This window comes from Erinaceus europaeus, chromosome 2 (assembly GCF_950295315.1).
Source record: "Erinaceus europaeus chromosome 2, mEriEur2.1, whole genome shotgun sequence".
Classification (NCBI taxonomy): Eukaryota; Metazoa; Chordata; class Mammalia; order Eulipotyphla; family Erinaceidae; genus Erinaceus; species Erinaceus europaeus.
The window spans coordinates 44,649,551-44,668,263 of NC_080163.1; the positions used below are offsets into that span (position 1 = coordinate 44,649,551).

At 48.7% G+C, this 18,713-nt stretch overlaps 2 protein-coding genes across 3 annotated transcripts in view; both read right to left on the reverse strand.

The window, feature by feature from the left end:
* Positions 1-18,713, reverse strand: part of PFDN1 (prefoldin subunit 1) — a 964,801-nt gene that overhangs the window by 416,460 nt on the left and 529,628 nt on the right. The window lies entirely within an intron of this gene.
* Positions 1-18,713, reverse strand: part of NRG2 (neuregulin 2) — a 236,332-nt gene that overhangs the window by 20,733 nt on the left and 196,886 nt on the right. The window contains exons 2-3 of the mRNA XM_060179230.1: positions 16,246-16,417; positions 9,366-9,484 (exon numbers count right to left, since the gene is read on the reverse strand). Of these exons, the coding sequence (XP_060035213.1) occupies positions 9,366-9,484; positions 16,246-16,417 (291 nt within the window). The remainder of the gene's footprint in view (positions 1-9,365; positions 9,485-16,245; positions 16,418-18,713) is intronic.

Here is an 18,713-nt window from a genome sequence, read left to right on the forward strand (position 1 = left end):
CTCACTGCTGGGAGGACTCAGCTCTGGGTGACATGCCTAGCAGGGGTGAGGAAAGATAGCAGAGACATACCAGGCCTGAGTTGCAGCGTGACAGAGCTTCAGGGTTCCTAACACCTGGCTGAGCATCATGGAGAACATACTAGACCCAAGGTTGGACAGAAGCAGATGAATGGAGACCAGGTGGTGGTAAACCTGACTGAGTGCACATGTAACAATGCACAAGCCAGGTTTGAGCCCCTAGTCCCCACCTGCAGGAAAGCTTTGCTAGTGGTAAAGCGGTGATATAGATGTCTCTCTTCCTCTCTATCTCCCCTTCCCTCTCAATTTCTGATAGTCTCTATCAAATAAATATATAAATAAAGGTAATAAAAGTGTTTAAAAAAAAAAGAAGCGATGAAGTAAACATGACATGGATCGATGTGGATATAGGTCTGGGTCCTCAGGGGAACCTTGGCTAAACCAGAGAGATCTCAGCCCAGTCTGATCCCCACTGCAGTGCTAGATGAGTTGGGGGTGGAGGTGGCATAAATGAGGATGGGGCACATTCTAGCCTGTCCATACATTCATCTGTGCTCACTGAGACTGTGGGAGGCATAAGATGACCTTGAGGGCAGATGGGGCCCAGTGTGGCTGCTAGAACCATGGCATCATAAGCACTATGTTTGGGACCCAAAAATGGCAAGAAAGGGAAGGCAGTGGAATTGTTGGGCCCCAAGTATGTGTATGTGTGTGTGGGTTGGTGGTGGTAGTCACTGACTACAGGCCTTTCTACCTCAGAAGCAAGTGCCTCTGAGCATAGTCATTCTTCTGTGAGGGCAGGGCCTTCTCATGTCTCTGAGCTGGACTCTGCTGGTGGAGAAACCTCACACCCAGAAGATTTCCAGCCTGAACATGTTGGATCAACACTGGTGGGCTCCCTGGGCAACAGGTCTCCACTCCATCATCAGTCTAAGTGGGAGAGTTTGACTGTATGACTGTTCCCTCAATCTCTCCATTGGGATGACTTCTCATCACCCAGACTCAGCACCCAGTCCTGTGCCCCAGCTACATGCTCCTCTGGGCTTGTTCATCTCAATAGTTGTTGTGTTTTTGTTTTTGTTTGTTTGCTTCTTGTTGATGCCAGAACTTCACTGCTCCAAGTCATCTGTTTTTTTTTTTTTTTTTTGTGTGTGTGTCCAGATAGACAGAGACAAAGAGACAGAGGGAGAGAAGAAAATATGCCACAGCACTGAAGCTTCCTCTGATGCGGCAGGGACCAGCTCAGACCTAGGCCATGAGCATCAGAGCAGGTGGTCCTCCCATCTCAGTGACTGACGAGCAGGAACCAGAGGCCTAGAGGACAACTTCTCAGCCTCTTGTGTCCCCCATAGCTGCTTCTCTGTCTCCTTCCCAGGCCTACCCAGGGCTCGCCATCATTGCCTGACCAGTGCAGGTGGTTACTGTCCCTCCCTCCCTTCTTCCCTTCCTTCTTTTCTTTCCTTCTTTCTCTCTCTCTTCTTCCTTCCTTTATCTCTCTCTCTCTCTCTCTCTCTCTTTTTCTTGCCACCAGGGTTATCACTGGGGCTTGGTGCTGGCACTATGAATCCACCACTCCTGGTAGCCACATTAAAAAAAATTTTATTTGATAGGACAGAGGGAAATTGAGAGAAGAAGTGGGGTGTCATAGAGAGATCTGCAAACTTTGCTGCTCATGAAGTGTCCCCCATGCAGGCTTGAACTGGTGTCCTTGTGCATCGTAGTGTATGTGCTCAACCAGATGCACCATCACTTGGCCCCAGCCACTGTGTCTTTCCTGGATGACCAAAGCAGCTCCCCTCACTGACCTTTCTGTTCTCACTTACCCCTTTATTCTTTATCTCTAATCTTAATGCTTCCCAACTACAGAGTTGTCTTTAAGTATGTGAATTGGATCAACCACTTCCATGATCAAAACTCTCCAATGGCTCCCTTCCACAGTCAGGATTAACTCCCCAGGTCTAACTTGATGACTCTCCCACTTGAGTTTTGTGCCTCTGTTTTGGGATATGCAGGCCACACTGGCAGAGTTCAGTGTCTCTAAGAGGCTGGGTGCTCTCCTACCCAGCTGCTTCAGAGAATCAGTGTCTCCACAGGGTTGCCCAGTCTCTACTCTTTCTCCTCTTAGCTTTGTGCACTTGTGCCTGTAGTACTTAGTCCAACACAATGAGATGACTCACCACACAATTACTAGCTATTTAAAGCTTAGTTCCTGCACTAGAATGTAAACTCCATTTGGGCAGGAATCACGTGTGCCTTGTGTCCTGCTGCATGCATTAAAGAAGTGAAGATCAAATCCACAGTAAGAGCTCACTTCTCTCCCACGAGTATGGCTATAATTGAAAAGATGATGATAGCGAGTGGAGAAAATATGAAACTCTCACATACTGCTAGTGAAAATGTAAAATGAAGTAGCAGGGCTGGGGAGATAGCATAATAGTTCTGTAAAAGACTCTTATGCTTGAAGCTCCTACCTAGATCCCAGGTTCAGTCCCTAGCACTACCAAAAGCCGAAGCTGAGCAGTCCTCCAGCCACTCTCTCTGTGTGCATCTTTCTCTCACTAACATAAAATTAATCAAGTATTGAAAACAAAATGAAGTAACCACTTTGGGGCACAGTCTTGTAGCTTCTCAAGAAATTAAACAAAAGTGACCATATGATCCAGCAACCCCTCTCCTAGCTACTAATCCAAGAGAACTCAAAATATAAGTGCTCATGAAAACTTGTACATGAATGTTCCCATCAGCAATCTTCATGACGGCCAAAATATGGATACACATTTGAATGACCCAATAACCTGGTCAATGAATAAACAAAGTATGATCTAATTCATACAAGGGAATTCCATTCAGCCATGGAAAGAAATGCATGTTACAACAGGGGTGAACCGTGGAAAAAGTATATGCAAAGTGAAAGAACTCAATCATGAACAGATAATATTATACAATTCAGTGTTTATGAAATATCCAGGATAGACAAACCCTCCGTGGTAGAGAATGACTCAATGGGACAAGGATTCAGGGGAGAGAAAAATGGGGAGTGAGTGATAATGGATATGAGTTTCTTTTGGAGGTGATGGAAATGTTTTGGAACTAGTGGTGACAGATATTCACAACTTTGTGAATGTGCTAAAAAAACACCAAATCCAAAAAGGGCAGATTTTATGGTATGTAAATCATATATAAAAATAACTTTAAAAAGTGCCTGCGAAAGGTAAACCCAGGAAGCCTTTTCAATCAGAAGTGTATGTGTTCTCCAGGCTGTTCTCCACAGAGGTTGGACCAATTTACATTCCCACCAGCAGTGCAGGAGGGTTCCTATGACCCCACACCCTCTCTAGCATTTGCTGCTGTTACCTTTTCTGATGTATGACATTCTCAAAGGAGTTAAGTGGTATCTCATTGTTGTCTTTATTTGCATTTCTCTGACAATCAGAGACTTGGAGCATTTTTTCATGTGTTTCTCGGCCTTTTGGATCTCTTCTGTGGTGAATATTCTGTCCAAGTCCTTCCCCCATTTTTGGATGGGGTTATTTGTTGTCTTGTTGTTGAGTTTGGCAAGCTCTTTATATATGTTGGTTATTAAACTCTTGTCTGATGTATGGCATGTAAAGATCTTCTCCCATTCTGTGAGGCGTCTCTTGGTTTGGGTAGTGGTTTCTTTTGCTGTGCAGAAGCTTTTTAAGAAATGGACCTACCCTATGATCCTGCAATTCCTCTCCTGGTGATATATCCTAAGGAACCCAACACATCCATCCAAAAAGATCTGTGTACACATACGTTCTTGGCAGCACAATTTGTAATAGCCAAAACCTGGAAGCAACCCAGGTGTCCAACAACAGATGAGTGGTCGAGCAAGTTGTGGTATATATACACAATGGAATACTACTCAGCTGTAAAAAACGGTGACTTCACTGTTTTCAGCCGATCTTGGATGGACCTTGAAAAATTCATGTTAAGTGAAATAAGTCAGAAACAGAAGGATGAATATGGGATGATCCCACTCTCAGGCAGAAGTTGAAAAACAAGATCAGAAAAGAAAACACAAGTAGAACCTGAAATGGAATTGGCGTATCACACCAAAGTAAAAGACTCTGGGGTGGGTGGGTGGGGAGAATACAGGTCCAAAAAGGATGACAGAGGACCTAGTGGGGGCTGTATTGTTATATGGGAAACTGGGGAATGTTATGCATGTACAAACTATTGTATTTACTGTTGAATGTAAAACATTAATTCCCCAATAAATATTTTTTTTTTTAAAAAGAAGTGTATGTGTGTGCGTGTGAGCCCTGGAGGACAGGACCCTATACTGGGAGGTGCTCTTACTGTTGCCAGTGCCTGACTCTCTGGCTGGGGAGAAAACCAACATTTTTCTCTTTTAAGGCTCGAGCAACTGCCCTTTTTTTCATCTGAGTCTCCCTCCTCCTTGCTTTTGGGTACTATTCCCTTCTTCAAGGGATTAGAGTGGGAAGACACTCAGAGCTCAGGTCTAACTTCCTGCCATTTGAGGGACTTTGCAGGGAGTTGCAGTTGTGGCTTAGAGCAAGGTCTTGCTGAGTCAAGTCTTTTTGCACAGGTATATGTGTGATTACACAGCTAGATTTTATTTTATTTTATTTTATTTTATTTTATTTTATTTTATTTTATGGTTTTAGGTGAGGCCTCTCTAGGGCTTTTATTAACCTTTAACACCCAGGCCAAACCCTCTGGGGCAAAACCGGGCCTAGACTAATATCTGAGGACTGGTACAGTCACTCCTGGACCTTCCCAAGTTCTCTTTCACCTGGGGATGAGGCAGCTGATTGTCTAGCCCAGAACTGGGTTGGACCAAACTGACTGCTTAGTTAGAAGTGCCTCAAACTTATGGTTGATTCCTCCTCATCCAGCCAACTCAGGAGAGCAGGAAACTACCTCCTGGCAGTGGACAGAGTCATGACAGGGGAAGGGTCTGCTCTGACCGAGGGCAGGAGTAGCTCGCATTCAAGGGTGACAGTGGTGACCCCCATGCTGCCCTCTGCTCCTTGCTGGCCCTCTCATGCCTGCCCTACCTCTGCAGGCCTGCTTTCCCTGGGGCCCAGGCGGGCCAAGTCAACCCACCTTGGGATGAGTCAGAGGAGGGGTAGGCAAGGCTGCCCGCTACCCGCCCTCCACCCCCTTCTCAGGGTGTGGCTAGCTGCAGGCCTTCTCAGCTCTACAGGTAAACAAGGAGCTTGGGCATCTCAGCCAGGGAAAACATCCCCAGTAGGGCCACCCTGTCCCCTGAAGTGGCTCTGCTCAACTCCCCACATTTCAAGCAGACTACTGACTGTCATGAACTGAATAGGGCCTCATAAGAAGTGTGTGTGCTGGAGAGACAGCATAATCGTTATGCAAAAAGGCCTTCATACCTGAGGCTTTGAGGTTCAAGGTTCAATACCTAGCACCACAATAAAGCAGAGCCGAGAAGGTCTGGTCTCTCTCTCTCTCTCTCTCTTTCTCAAAAAAGATGTGTGTGTGTGTGTGTGTGTGTGTGTGTGTGTGTGTGTGTTTTCATACACGTGCACATGCGCACATGTGTACTGCACTGGTGATTAGGGACACAGGATGTCACTCTTACCGTCAAACTCAGATCCCAGAATTAGACAGGGGAGGGGCTTACAGGCTATCCAGCGTAGCCTCAGATGTAAAGCTACAGACTAGAAGACCATGAGGAATAGCTCTTCCAGGGCTACATGGCAGGCTGGAATGAGAAGAGTCTTCTGAACTTTCCCCACTGCTCTGCCTTTCCACTCTCTTGCCAGGTGAGAGGCCAGGTGCCCTGCTGGGAAGAAACCTATGGCCCTGTCCACACTGTTTGGTCCCCTAACTAGGATGCTGAGGGTTGGCAGATGTGTGAGCAGGGGCTGATGCTTATCTGTCAGAGGGTGTCTCATGACTATCCCCAACCGGAGCCCCTAAAGTCTGTGCAGGAGTATGAGCACTACTGTGCTTTTCTGTGTAGCAGCACCCCTCCCTCTGCTGACAGTATCTTTCTAGGGAAGTGTCTCCCATGATGCTCTGTCAGAGCTATCATTTATTCTTTATCTCTCTCTCTCTCTCCCTCTCTCTTGTCACCAGGATTTTTACTGGGGCTCTATGCCTTTAAGATTCCACACTCCTAGTGGACACATTATTATTATATTATTTAATTTTTTAAATTTTTATTTATGATTGGATAGAGACAGAGAGAAATTGAGAGAGGAGGGGAGATAGTGAGGGAGAGAGACAGAGAGCACCTGCAGCCCTGCTTCATCACTCGTGAAGATTTCCTCCTGCAGGTGGGGACCAGGGGCTTGAACTTGGGTCCTTGTGCACTGTAGTGTGTGAACTTAACCAGGTGCACCACCACCCGGCCCCCATATTATTATTTTTTTAAAGGTGAGAGGGAGAGAGAGAGAAAGAGAGAGAGAGAGAGAGAGAGGAGAAAATGAAGAGACACTACAGCACAGCTCCACTGCTCATGAAACTCCCCCTGGCCCCATTCTCTGCCTCTCAAGTCTCCCTTTTCAAGCAAAGACCTTGCAAGGGTGGCACTCATTACTCTGAGGACAGAGCAGGGCACAGAATCTCTCTCTCTCTCTCTCTCTCTCTCTCTGTGTATGTGTGTGTGTGTGCATGTGTTTGTGATTCGAATCATCCTTGAGTTTGTATTAATGGGTACAAAGATAAAACCATCTCTTCTCCTTGGGCAGTGGGCTGTTATGGTATAATCCTAGAGTTGTCTGAAGTCATGAACTCCTCTTCCCCATTGATTCCTCAAGCATGGGAGTCCATTTCACAGCAGGGGAGAGCAGGTGATGACCTGGGCTGAGTCCTTGGACTCTCATACCTAGGACCAGGCCTACTGCTGGGCTTCTCCATTTTATAAACCAAGAAGCAAATCTCAAGGTATTGGGCTATTGGAAAAGTCATGATGTATTTTGTCCCTATATTTTTCAGTGCAAAAATGCATCATGACTTTCCCTACAATCCAATAATTTAAAGTTGGAGTCTTGTCATTTCTAACCAAGAAGGTCTTGAATAACACAGAAAGCCTCAAATCCAAGGTAAGTCTGAGAAAGTCTGCCCAGAGTGGTAGCAGATGATGGACTCCATTTGGAGGGGGGCTTGGGAGAGAATGGAAAGAGCAGGGGCTCAGGTACCCTCACTATAATCACACCCTGGTTGTAAAGGCCTTGATGCAGGTGCTTAGTCCTTTCCCCTCTCTATTTATTTATTTATTTATTTATTTATTTATTTATTTATTTAGTTTTAAATGAATGCATCTTATTATTTTATTTTAATGGCATAGATAGATAGACCAGAGCACTGTTCATCTCTGGATTTTGGTAGTGCTGGGAACTGAACTTGGAACCTCAAAGCCTCAGGCATGAGTCTTTTGCAGAACCATTATGTTGTCTTGCCAGCCCCCGTTCTTTCATGTGCATTTGTGATCTAGTGCCTGTGATGAGCCAGGTCTGGTGCTGGGCCCTGAGGCCAAGGTAGTTAGCAGGCCTGATCTAGACCTACAGAGCATGCCAACTTCACCATCACTTGCACACAGTCTAGCTCTATTGCTGGCTTGCTGGATTGGGAAGAATATTTGCCCTCTCTGAGTCTTGTAATGTATAAATATCTTTCTGGGCCTTGAGTAAGCACTCAAGGGATACCTGGGGCCTAGTGCAGAATACACAGTTAACAGTCACTGCTACTGTAACTGCTAGGGAGAATGACACACCCCTGCTCTCCCCCCCACACCTGGACTCAAAACTCCACTGGGGTGGTACACATGCAGAGATAGTTCAGTCACAGGATGAGGTCTGAAGAAAGATCTGGAACTCAAGAGTCACACAAGGCCACAGTTAGTCAGGAAAGGGGAGTGGGCCAGGAATGGAGGTCTGAGTTGGACATGACACTTGGTGGTTGGTGTGGTCAGGGAGGATGGCTGCCTGAGATGGATGTTAGACAAGGAAGGATAAGAATGCGATGCAAGGGCTGGGGAGATAGCATAATTGTTCTGCAAAAGACTTTCATGCCTAAGGAACCAAAGGTCCCAAGTTCAATCCCCAGCACCACCATACGCCAGAGCTGAACAGTGTTCTGGCAAAACCCAACCAAATAAATAAAAAAGGAAGGGACTGACTGCAGAGAGAGAGTTGGGAAGATCATTTGGGCCCGATGGGTGAGAGATGGGAGGTAGAGTAGGGTGGGAGCATGACGAAAGTGTCTTAGGTCATGTGAATAAAGATGAGAATTGAGTTGGTGCTGCCTAAGAGCTAATGTTGGAAAGGCAGGGCCAGGTGTGAGAAAAATCCAGAAAGAACACAGAGCAGAACCATACCTATTAGATATGGTAGCAAGGGGCATAGATGAGTCAGAGGAGCTGGGAGAACAGAGGTTCATTCCCTCACAGTCCAGAACAGATAGAAACTGAGCCCAATTTTCTTCAAGGTTCCTAAGGTTACAATGTACCAGGTCATCTCTAGACAATGCTGGGCTTAGGGAGTTCTGGAAATTTATTTGCTGTACATACAGGCAGGTGAAGACAGGCACAAGATTAGATTCTTAATGGGGCAGGATGAGAAGCAAGTGCTAGTCATTCAGTAGCTCAATGGTATGCTCAGTCTGTGGGTGTGGGGAGGAGGAGAAAGAGCTGCAGGAGCTGCTGTTCTGGCGCTAGAGGAAAGCACATGCGGCCTGAGGACAGGCATCTTTGGAACATTTCCAGGAAGTCGGGAAGAGAGCTCAGTACAAGCTGACCTTCATGCTGAAGCCCGAGTTGCCACCGTGGAGAGGGGAGGCTGTGGATGCCTGGGGGCCCTGATCTTAAGGCTCTGACCTTGCCAACACCAAAGGCCAGGATGCCCTGTGAGAGAGGGTCTTGCCATCCTTGAACAGAGGGCCCATGGCTCACCCCCATCTCTCACCCCCTGCCCCATGGAGACATAGCTTATATTGGGGCACCTGGTGAGGCAACAGGCAGTCAACGTGTACACACCCCCGCTTGCTTCTCCTTGGAACCCCACTCCAGGCGGCTCAGCCTCCCATAATTGCCTTCTAAAAATATCCTTCCCCACCCCCACATCTTTATTTCAAAATATTTAGTTTTCAGGGTATTTAAAATGAGAACTGGCGGCTTTTCCAGACCCAGATAACAAAGCTAAACATTTATGCTTTAACTGCATTTCTCCGAATCGGCCCAGATCTTGGAGTCTGATAGGACTGCAGTGAGAGGGAGGGGAGTCAAGTGCAAGACTGGACATACCAGGGCCTCCTCTGGGGTGGGTGAGACAACAGACCCACCCTCTGAACCCCCAGCCAAGACCCCTTCCCTGCACTGGGGGACCACCTACCGCTGTTGACGTGGAGTCGGCCCCGGACGGTGTCCTTGCCCAGGATGTTCTCGGCCTCACAAACGTACTCCCCAGCGTCTTCCACCTTCACCTTGTTGAACTGTAGTCGTGAGTTCTTTCTGGTTTGGGAGAGGACAAGAAGGGGAGAGGCATGAGCCAGGGCCTGCCTGGCTGTGGCTGCCCAGTGGCCACTTGTCCCTACCAAGCCACGATGACTGTATGGGGTGAAGTCCCTGTGTCTGGGCTCAAGGAGAGCTGAAAGGAAACCCAGGTTGCCAGCAGCACCAGGGTGGGCAGGTGGGCACACACATGTTCCATAGCTTTGAGTCCCCCAGCCTTCTCAGGGATGAGCTTTCTCTGTAAGCGTTTCTTCTGGGGCAGGAGGAGAATCCCTCCTCTTTCAGTGTCCCTGTGCCCGAGTCCCCAGGGCAGACTTGGTACAGGCTTGTCAGCTACCTCAGCCTTCTCTCAGGCAGTCTGTCCCAGTAGATGTTCTCCCGGGGACCTTGGGAAGAAGCACTTCTACACTGGAACTGTGCCTGGCACCCTGTCCCCACACAGTTCTCCCCTGCCTTCATAGTAGCCCTGCCACTATGGGTATTCTCTGTGGCCTCTCCAAAGGGCTTTTGCTTCATTTGCTCATTCATTCATCAGATGAATTTTAATGATTTCCTCTTGAGTGCCTGAGGGAACAGAAAGGCCCTATCCTTATGGTGCAGTGCAGATGGAGAAATGGAGTCCTACAGGGCCTTCCTCCTGGCTTGTCGAGGACACATGACAAGGAAAAGGTGGAGTGGATGAGGAGCTTGAGCTAGGGGTGGGGGGGGTGGGGCAGGGGAACCAGCCTCCCAGCAACTCACAGACTCTTGTGAGACTGACACTGGCCAGTTCCTCTATGGGAGCTCTGCAGGGCCAGGCTTGGGTAGGGATCCCAGTGCTGGGGATGACTAAGACACCTGGCTCTGGCTCCTGCTTTTCTACAGGCCCTACTAGACCTCTCTGTCCTTTCCAGAGTCTTCCTGAACCTGCTCCTGGAAGCCTCGGCTCTGTTGTATCTGTGTGTGTCTCCCTGTGCTCAGGATACTCAGGGAACCCAACCTAGGCCTCTGAGGAAAACAAGAAGTAGCATGAAAATTTCTTTAAGTGATGTAGCCTCCTTTTTTAAGTCCAGAATTAAAAAGACCAAATTTCTGGGAGTTGGGTGGTAGCACAGTGGGTTAAGTGCATGTGGTGCAAAGCTCAAGGACTGGTGTGAGGATTCCTGTTAGAGCCCCCGGCTCCCCACCTGCAGAGGAGTCATTTTACAAGTGGTGAAGCAGGTCTGCAGGTGTCTCTCTTTCTCTCCCCCTCTCTGTCTTCTCTCTCCATTTCTCTCTGTCCTATCCAACAATGACGACATCAATAACAACAACAATAACTACAATACAACAAGGGCAACAAAAGGGAGTAAATAATAATAATAATAAAACAATAAAAAAGACCAAATATCCAGAATATGTGTAGTGGGTTGGGAGGGCAGTAGAATAGGAGGCAAGATATCAGAGCTGCCTTGGACCCAGTGATATAAAATGGCCATGAAGCTGATCAGGGGCAGGGGCAGGGGCTGAAGCAGGAGGACAGGGGGTTGGGCAGAGAGGCCAGTGCAGTGGTACGGTGAGTGTGTGTGTGTGTGTGTGTGTGTGTCTGGGGGGGGTTGAGAGCAAACTGACCCACATCCCTATCCAGGCTGTGCTTAGAGTACTATCTCCTGGGCTCCACTGCTGTCTCCAGGCTGGGACGTGGGGTGGGATCCTCTTCCCAGACATCCGTATCCCATGTGTGGGAATTACACAAGGCTCGATGAGACTGCCTTGTCAGGAGGCCCTGTTGTGAGCCAGAGAGAGAGCTCATCAGGCAGGATGACTGACTTGCCAGGTATATGGCCCAGGTTTGAACCTTGCTACCACAGGGGATGCCATGGCACTGGAGGGAGCTCTGGTGATGTGGTCTCTCTGTCCTTCAGACTGAAAAAGTGGCCTGGGAGCAGTGAAATGGCACACACGAGACCCCAGCTCCAGGAAAAGAGAGAAGGAAAAGGTCCTGTTGCTGTGGAGATGTCCAGATGTCCTCACTGATGCTGCAATGACAAATGCCTGACAGCCCCCATACAGCCCCCTTTCATGGCTTATCTCCTTGGCCTGGTGTCTGCCTCAGACCCTCTTCTGTCAACTCAAGTGACATTATGCAGAGCCCTGGAGGCCCCTCTGGCTGTGGCAGCATCTCCTTCCTGGCTCCAGCCTAATTAGATGTCGCTAAGCCCAGCCACCCCAGGACCAGTCTACTGTTACATTTGGACCACCAGCTATTCCCAGGCAGAGCAGGGGATCACCTGAGAATCGAAGGGTCAAGGTCTAAGGGACACAGAGCTACAGTCCCTTTGTCACCGGGAGCTGAATTCAAAGACATATCTCCTATACATTGTACAGCCAGCAGGACCAGGAGAAACCAAGCTCAGAATGTCTGCAGAGGTGAAGGCTGAGCATGGCTGGAGGAGGCTACCCACCAGAAGGTGACCTGTGTAGAGAGACCCAGTAGCTCAGGGTGCCTCTCCTACTACCTTTGAGGACTTTCCTGGAAAGAGGTAAGGAGACAAACAATACCTGAAGCTTTCAGGCTGCAAGTTGTCAGTTACCAGCCTGTGCTGATCTTGTCCATTTTGGGGAAGGTCCCAGACTCACAAAGGAAGCTCTGGGGCTAGAGCTGAGTGTGGGATACTTCAGGCGTGAGCCCTACCCCACCCCCCAGGTGGGGAGTGGGGGCCATGGCACTGTTTGCTCAGTCTAGCTTCAGCTGAAAGCCCCCCTCCTCCACCATACCTTCCTGGCAGGCTGGTGCCACTCTGACCCAGGCCTGCCCCCCTGGTGGGGACACCCTTCCACCTCCCTCAGCTGCTCTCTGCTAGCAAGGACGAGATCTGGGCGGCTAGGTCCTCTGCCCGGCCGCACATTTTCCTCAGCACCTTTTGTGGCCTGCCTGAGGGGCCTGTTCCAGCCTGCCCCTCATAAATAAGGGAACACACGGTTCTTCAGGGGAGGGCCCTGTGCCCAGGGCTTGGGGGAGCAGTTTTCTCCTGGCTCAGGAAAGTTTGGGTGAGACACCTCAGCACAATGGCCCCAGGAACTGATGGTGCTCCCTGGGGAGTGTGTGGGGGGGCAGTCTCTGCAGGCCAAGAACCATGTCAGGACAGAGTGTGCCCTGAGCAGAGGGAGCAACTGCAGAGCAGGCAGAAGTAAGAGAAGATTCTGCTAGGGAGGAGGCCTCTGCCCATCCCCCTACCCCCATTCCCCTGCCAATAAAGTGTGCATGGAGGTAGTGACTTTCTCTGAGTTGCTCTGAGGGAATCAAAAGTTCATGGGGGAGACAGCATAGTAGTTCTGCAAAAGTCCCTCACACCTGAAGTTCTGAGGGCTCAGGCTTAATCCCAAGCACCATCATAAGCCAGTACTGACTAGTATTCTGGTCTATCTCTTTCTTTCTGATTAAAATAAATAAAATATATATTTACCAAGAAAAGGTCATGGGAAGTCAGGAATACCCTATCATGAGCCACTCCTCCACTGTCAGCTCCATGCTAGTTGCCCAGGGGAAGGCTGCGTGGCACTCTCAGAAATGTAGCAGCTGGGGCAAGGCCCTTGCAGGGAGGGGAGAGGGGCAGGGAACCCAAGAATATGCAGAAGATCTGACCAGACCCTATTTCTGGACTCAGATAAAACTGTTCATGGATCAGACAAAATGAATCTTGACTGGGACAACATCTGGCTCAAAGGGCAGGCCACCCCAGTAACCTGTGACAGAAGAGGAAGACAAGCCTTGTAAGTCTCCCAATAATTCAACACTGAGTGTGACTCTCCCCTGCCAGGCACAGTGGGGGTTGGGTGGGAGACAGAAGGTGTGTGTTGAGGTGGAGGGTATCCACACTTTGAGGTTCTCTTACTAAGAAAGACAGCTTCCAAACAATGCGATGGTACCATCAAGGGCCCCAAGTTCAGCCCCCACCACCACCATGAGCTGGAGTCCAGCAATGTTCTATTTAAAAAAAAAAAAAAAAAAGGAAGAAAGGAAAAGAAAATCATCCCTGCAAGGGAGTCACTGACACTGGACTTCCTTCTAGAAATTATTATTTTTTTAATGTGCTGTGGTGCCCCTCAGTTTCAATGAAAATATTATATTGAAAGTGATGAAACTGAGCAAAACAAGGTCCCAGTGTGTGTGTGTGTGTGAGCGCGAGAGAGAATGAGATGATTATGGCAGAAAGAAGGGTGTCTCCTTCCAGATGTGCTGTCCCTTTGGAGGGTGTCATGGGGCAGGTACTAAGCAATGCGTGTCTGGTTCTGTCACAGCTGAGCAGGGAGTAGAGGGAGAAGGGGACTTTACTGAGACATCCTGAATCTGAGATGTCTGCAGGGGATCTCAGGGTGTTATCTAGTTTTGAGCTGGCATGGGTCCAGAGTTCAATGAAAAAAGTCATCACATCAGAGCTGGAGACTTGACATCATAAAAGGGTGAAATCGCCCCCAGATGCAGCATGAGGAGGAGAAAGGGAGGTGTTGATGGCACCTGAGAGAGCGGATGCAGGACATCAGGGGAACCACAGGGCGAGGGGTCAGGTGGCACCTGTGCCAGTGGCTGTTGAGAGGCCTGGAAGTGTGCAGTGAGGAAGTTCTGGATACGCTGGATCTCACAGGAGTCAAAGCCATAAGAGGTGCAGGGATAGGGGAGAGTCTGGGCTTGGTGGGAGGATGAAGCAGGATAGGGCAAAGAAAGGAGGCTGGTTGGTGGCATCAGGACTCCAAGGATGTGAGTGTTCATGTGTGTGCAGGAGTGTGTAATGAGTGTGAGGCTTAGGGAGCAGGAACAGGAGAAGATGAGCAAAGTTGTGGTTGTATTTGATAGTAACAAGGATGGCAAGGTAGGAGTCTCCTGATTCCCGCTGTCTCAGTGATATTGAGGGAGATCTTCTAGAAAAAAGATCAAGGAAGGAGACAGAGGCACTATCAGTCCCAGAGGCCTGTCCATTTTCCTCTCCAGTTTGAAGAAGAAAGAGCTGGAGTGGTCTCAGAAGATGGACTTAGTGGAGAAGCTGAATTTATGGCTAATTCTGTAGACCAGGGAAACAATGGACTCCACACAGTTCTCTTAGGAATCAACATTTTTTAAAATGTATGTGAGGCTGAGGAGTGAACAGAGAATTTTATACACATGTGATGCTTATTTTCTATTCTCTATACCTTGAGTCGGTGGGTGGGGGAGAGACACAGAGAGAAGAGAGAGACACCAAAGTTAGGCTCCACTACTTCCATCTACGGAGTTTCTTTTGGTGCTGCTCATAGTGCACTGTGTGGTGCTGAGGATTGAACTGAGGGCCTTGTGTAAAGTTAGCATCTTATTCTATCTGCTAAACTTTCTTTTGGCCCCAGGAAGTAACACTTGTCCACCCACAAACCTTAACTCAAGATCAAACTCTCCTATAGTATTTTCTGTTTTCTGCATGTTCCACTTTCCAGGTGGCCAATTTTGTTTTTGCTCCCCACTCTTAGGAAGAGAGTCAGAGGGTAGAAGCACCTCCTGGCTTCCCCCTACCCTGCTCCTCTGTACAGATTCCACAGACCCAGACCCAGGGCCAATGTACTCATCTGGGCACGAAGCCAACTCAGGTTTGAGTCCAGGCCTTCTTTCCACTGGTTTCTGTTGTGGAGCAGGCCAGGGTCCTCAAAAATCATCCTCATTTACATTTAGAGTGGTGAGCAGGAAGAAGGTGTTTATATGCAACTTTGGAGGGGCAGGGAAGACTGGAGAGCTCCTTGGCCAGGGAGGGAAGTCTCCCTGAACTACGGGGCTGATGGGTTGGCAGAACTTTTATTATTTAGTCAACAGATGGTGGTGGGGTAGGGGAGCTTGTCCTGCCTTTTGACAGTCCTTCAAGAGCATTGAGAAATGCTAAAGAGATGCAGGGCTCTCCTGGGACCCTTGGTTTCTCTGATTCCTGAAGTTCTCCACTCAACCAATCCAGTGTGGAGAAGGGCCAACTTCTACAACCAGGAGATCTCGATTCAATTCCCTAGAATGCTAACTCCAAGATGAGACAATTCTTTATTCTTTTTTTATTTTTTTTATTTTTTTGACACCTGCAGATCTGCTTCACTGCCTGTGAAGCGACTCCCCTGAAGGGGGGAAATTGTCTGAGACAAAGATATCACTGTCTCTGCCCCCAGAACCATTCAAAGCTATGTGTCCTTCCCCTCTTCTAGCCCTTTGCCAAGTGGCAGCTCGCTGAGGTGAGAGACCAGCACATCATCAGGCACAACCTCGAGTCACAGCCTGTCACCAGAGTTTCAGAGGGTAGGTTTGCAGATACTGTGACATGTCCTTTGAAAAGTGACAAGAACTTCCACAGGTAGGGCTGATATAGACAAATCAAAATGCCTGCAGTCCCTCAGAGACCTGAATTAAGCAGCTACAACCCATAAGATACTGAGCCAATCGGGGGCCAGAGAGGCAGGAAGAAATGGGCCATGGTGAGGAAGGGGCACTAGGACTGGTTCAACGGTAGGCCCTGGATCCCCACTTCTTTTTTTTTTCTAAATTTTTTAACATATTTATTTATTGGATAAAGACAGTCAGAAACTGAGAGGGAGAGAGACAGAGAGACACCTGCAGTACTGCTTCACCACTCGAGAAGCCTCCTCCAGCAGGTGAGGACCAGGGACTTCAACCCAGGTCCTTGCACAAGGTAACATGTGCACTCAACCAGGTGTGCCACCACTTGGCCCCCTGACTCCCCGCTTCTTAGGAAAGAGGGCGGGCAGCAGAGAGGCTAGAGGAAAGGCTGGATATCACTCACCTGCCATTGCCGTACTTGATGCGTATATCCCTGCTGCGGTTGAGCTCCTTGCCGTCCTTGAACCAGCGGTAGGATGGCTGGGGGTTTCCGGCTGAGGCCTCGCATTTCAGCGACTGCTTCTCGCCCACCTGTCCTGTCTGGCTTTTCATCTTTTTCAGCTTGGGCCGGATGGCTGTGGGGTTACAAGGCAGGGAGATGAGCATGGTATATTTGTGGGGGGCAGTGGCAAGCATGCACAGCTGAGGATGGGCCACACTGTCCTTGGGGCTTGGAGGTGGAGGGCTGAGTCTGGGGCTCACCCCCGCCCCCCAGGGGCTGTTTCCTAGTTCAAGCCCATCTGTGCAGTATCTTATGGTATTGATTTGGCTGTGAATTACGGAGAGCTTCCTTTATGCCTAAATTTCCATACATTGATATTTTCTGGCTTATGAAAAAATTCCCAGGAGGAGGCCAGGAGATGGCTCACTGGTACAGTGCACTTTATCGTGTATGAGGACCTGGATTTTGGACCCCCAGCCACATGATAGCACCTGCATGGGGAAGTTTCATGAGTGGTAAAGCAGTGCTGTGGTGTTTCTCCTCTCTCTTTCTCTCATCCTCTATCTTAATTAATTGATTAGTTAATTTATCATAAATATACATTCATTTGATCAGGTAGAAACTGAGATAGGGGATATAGGGAGAGCAAAAGAGAGACATACTCAGCACTGCTTCACTGCTTGTGAAGTTTCTCCCCTGCAAGTAAGAACAAGGGGCTCAAGCCCAGGTCCTTATGCATGGTTATGGTATGCTCAACTGGGTGCACCACCACCCAGCCTCTCTTAATTTATGTTTCTACCAGAGCACTGTTCAGTTCTGACATATGGTGGGCCCAGGGACTGAACCTGGGACCGCTGCTACCTCATGTATGAAAGTCTGTGGTGTGAAGAACCACTGTGATATTTCCCCTTGGTACACTATTATATTTATTTATGTTTATTTTATTGGGGTTTTTTTTGCCTCCAGGGTTATCACTAGGGCTCAGTACCAGCACAATGAATCCACTGCTTCTGGCGGCCAGTTTTTCCATTTTATTGTATATGACAGAGAGAAACTGAGAAGGGAGGGGAAGACAGAGGGGGAGAAAGAAAGATAGACACCTGCAGACCTGCTTTACTGCTTGGGAAGCGATACCCCCATAGGTGGGGAACTGGGGGCTCGAACCTGAATCCTTACTTGAGTCCTTTCATGGGTCCTTGTGCTTAGTACTATGTGCGTTTAACCTGGCGCACCACCACCCTGCCCCACACACTCTTATATTAAAAGAAAAGGAAAGAGAAGAAAAGAAAAGAAAAGAAAAGAAAAGAAAAGAAAAGAAAAGGATGCAGGTGCAGAACCCCAGTGATAACTGCAGTGGTAAAACGAAAGGGATAACTTGGCTTCACTGCCTTAATAGATGAGGAAACTGAAGTTCAGAATGGTGAAGTCACTTCCTCAAGGTGACAGAACTAGGACTCCCATCCAGGTCTCTTGGATTATGGTCAAATGCCTGTTTCCATGACCAGTTCTGTACTTGGTCCAGTAGACATGGGGGGGTGGGGGGGGCAAGACACAGCTCTTGTGCTTGGGAAATTCAGCCTGGCAGAAGAGCTTTAGTATGGCATTGACATCACAGCACAGTTCATATCACTCTGGAACCCAAAGGAGGAGCCCAGGCAAGCTGTGGGAGGGCCTCAGCTTAGAACTAAGAAAGGTACTAGAAGCAGACAGGAGGTGGGCTAGGTAGTATCAATGTTGGGCTTGAGAGAATAACATGTGTCTGGGGAGTGGGCTTGAATGGGGAAGTGGGGGGGGGAGTGCTGTGAGAATAAGGGGAAGGGCTACACAGGATGCAGGGCTGCAAATGCTGAGCTGAGAGACTGCTTCCATTTTTTATGACCCACTGGATACACACACACCTCAGCCACTGATGCTCCTTCACCTTGCTCGCCCCCACCCAGTCAGAAAACAAAAGGAGGGGGAAGTACTCAATTCCCAGGAGGGTGAGGGCAAGCCTGTGCTTCCTGCTGTGGTAGGTAATAATTTCCACTGGGACAGCCCTTTACAAGAAAGGCCGTGCCTTTTTGCATGCCCTCATTGGTGTCTGCACCGCAATGTCATTATTGACGTGGCTAGTGAAGGTGAAAGTCAGGGAGGTTAAAAAACCTGACCAAGGTCACAAAACCAGGCAGCCACAGATCTGGGGCCACAGTCTGGCTGCCTGGCTTTGCAGCACACTTGCCAGGCTGGCAGCAAGCAGACTTTTGCTTCTTCAGTCTCATTTTTATTTGAGGGATGGAGATCCTGATTAAAATTCTCCCAACAGCAGAAGGGAGGCTCATCTGGGTACTGATGGGCCCATCTAGGCCCTCCTTTCTTTTTGTGGCTTGGAGCAACACATCTGAGCTGTCTCTGGACATAGGCAGGTGAACTAGCCTGGTAGGTGAGAG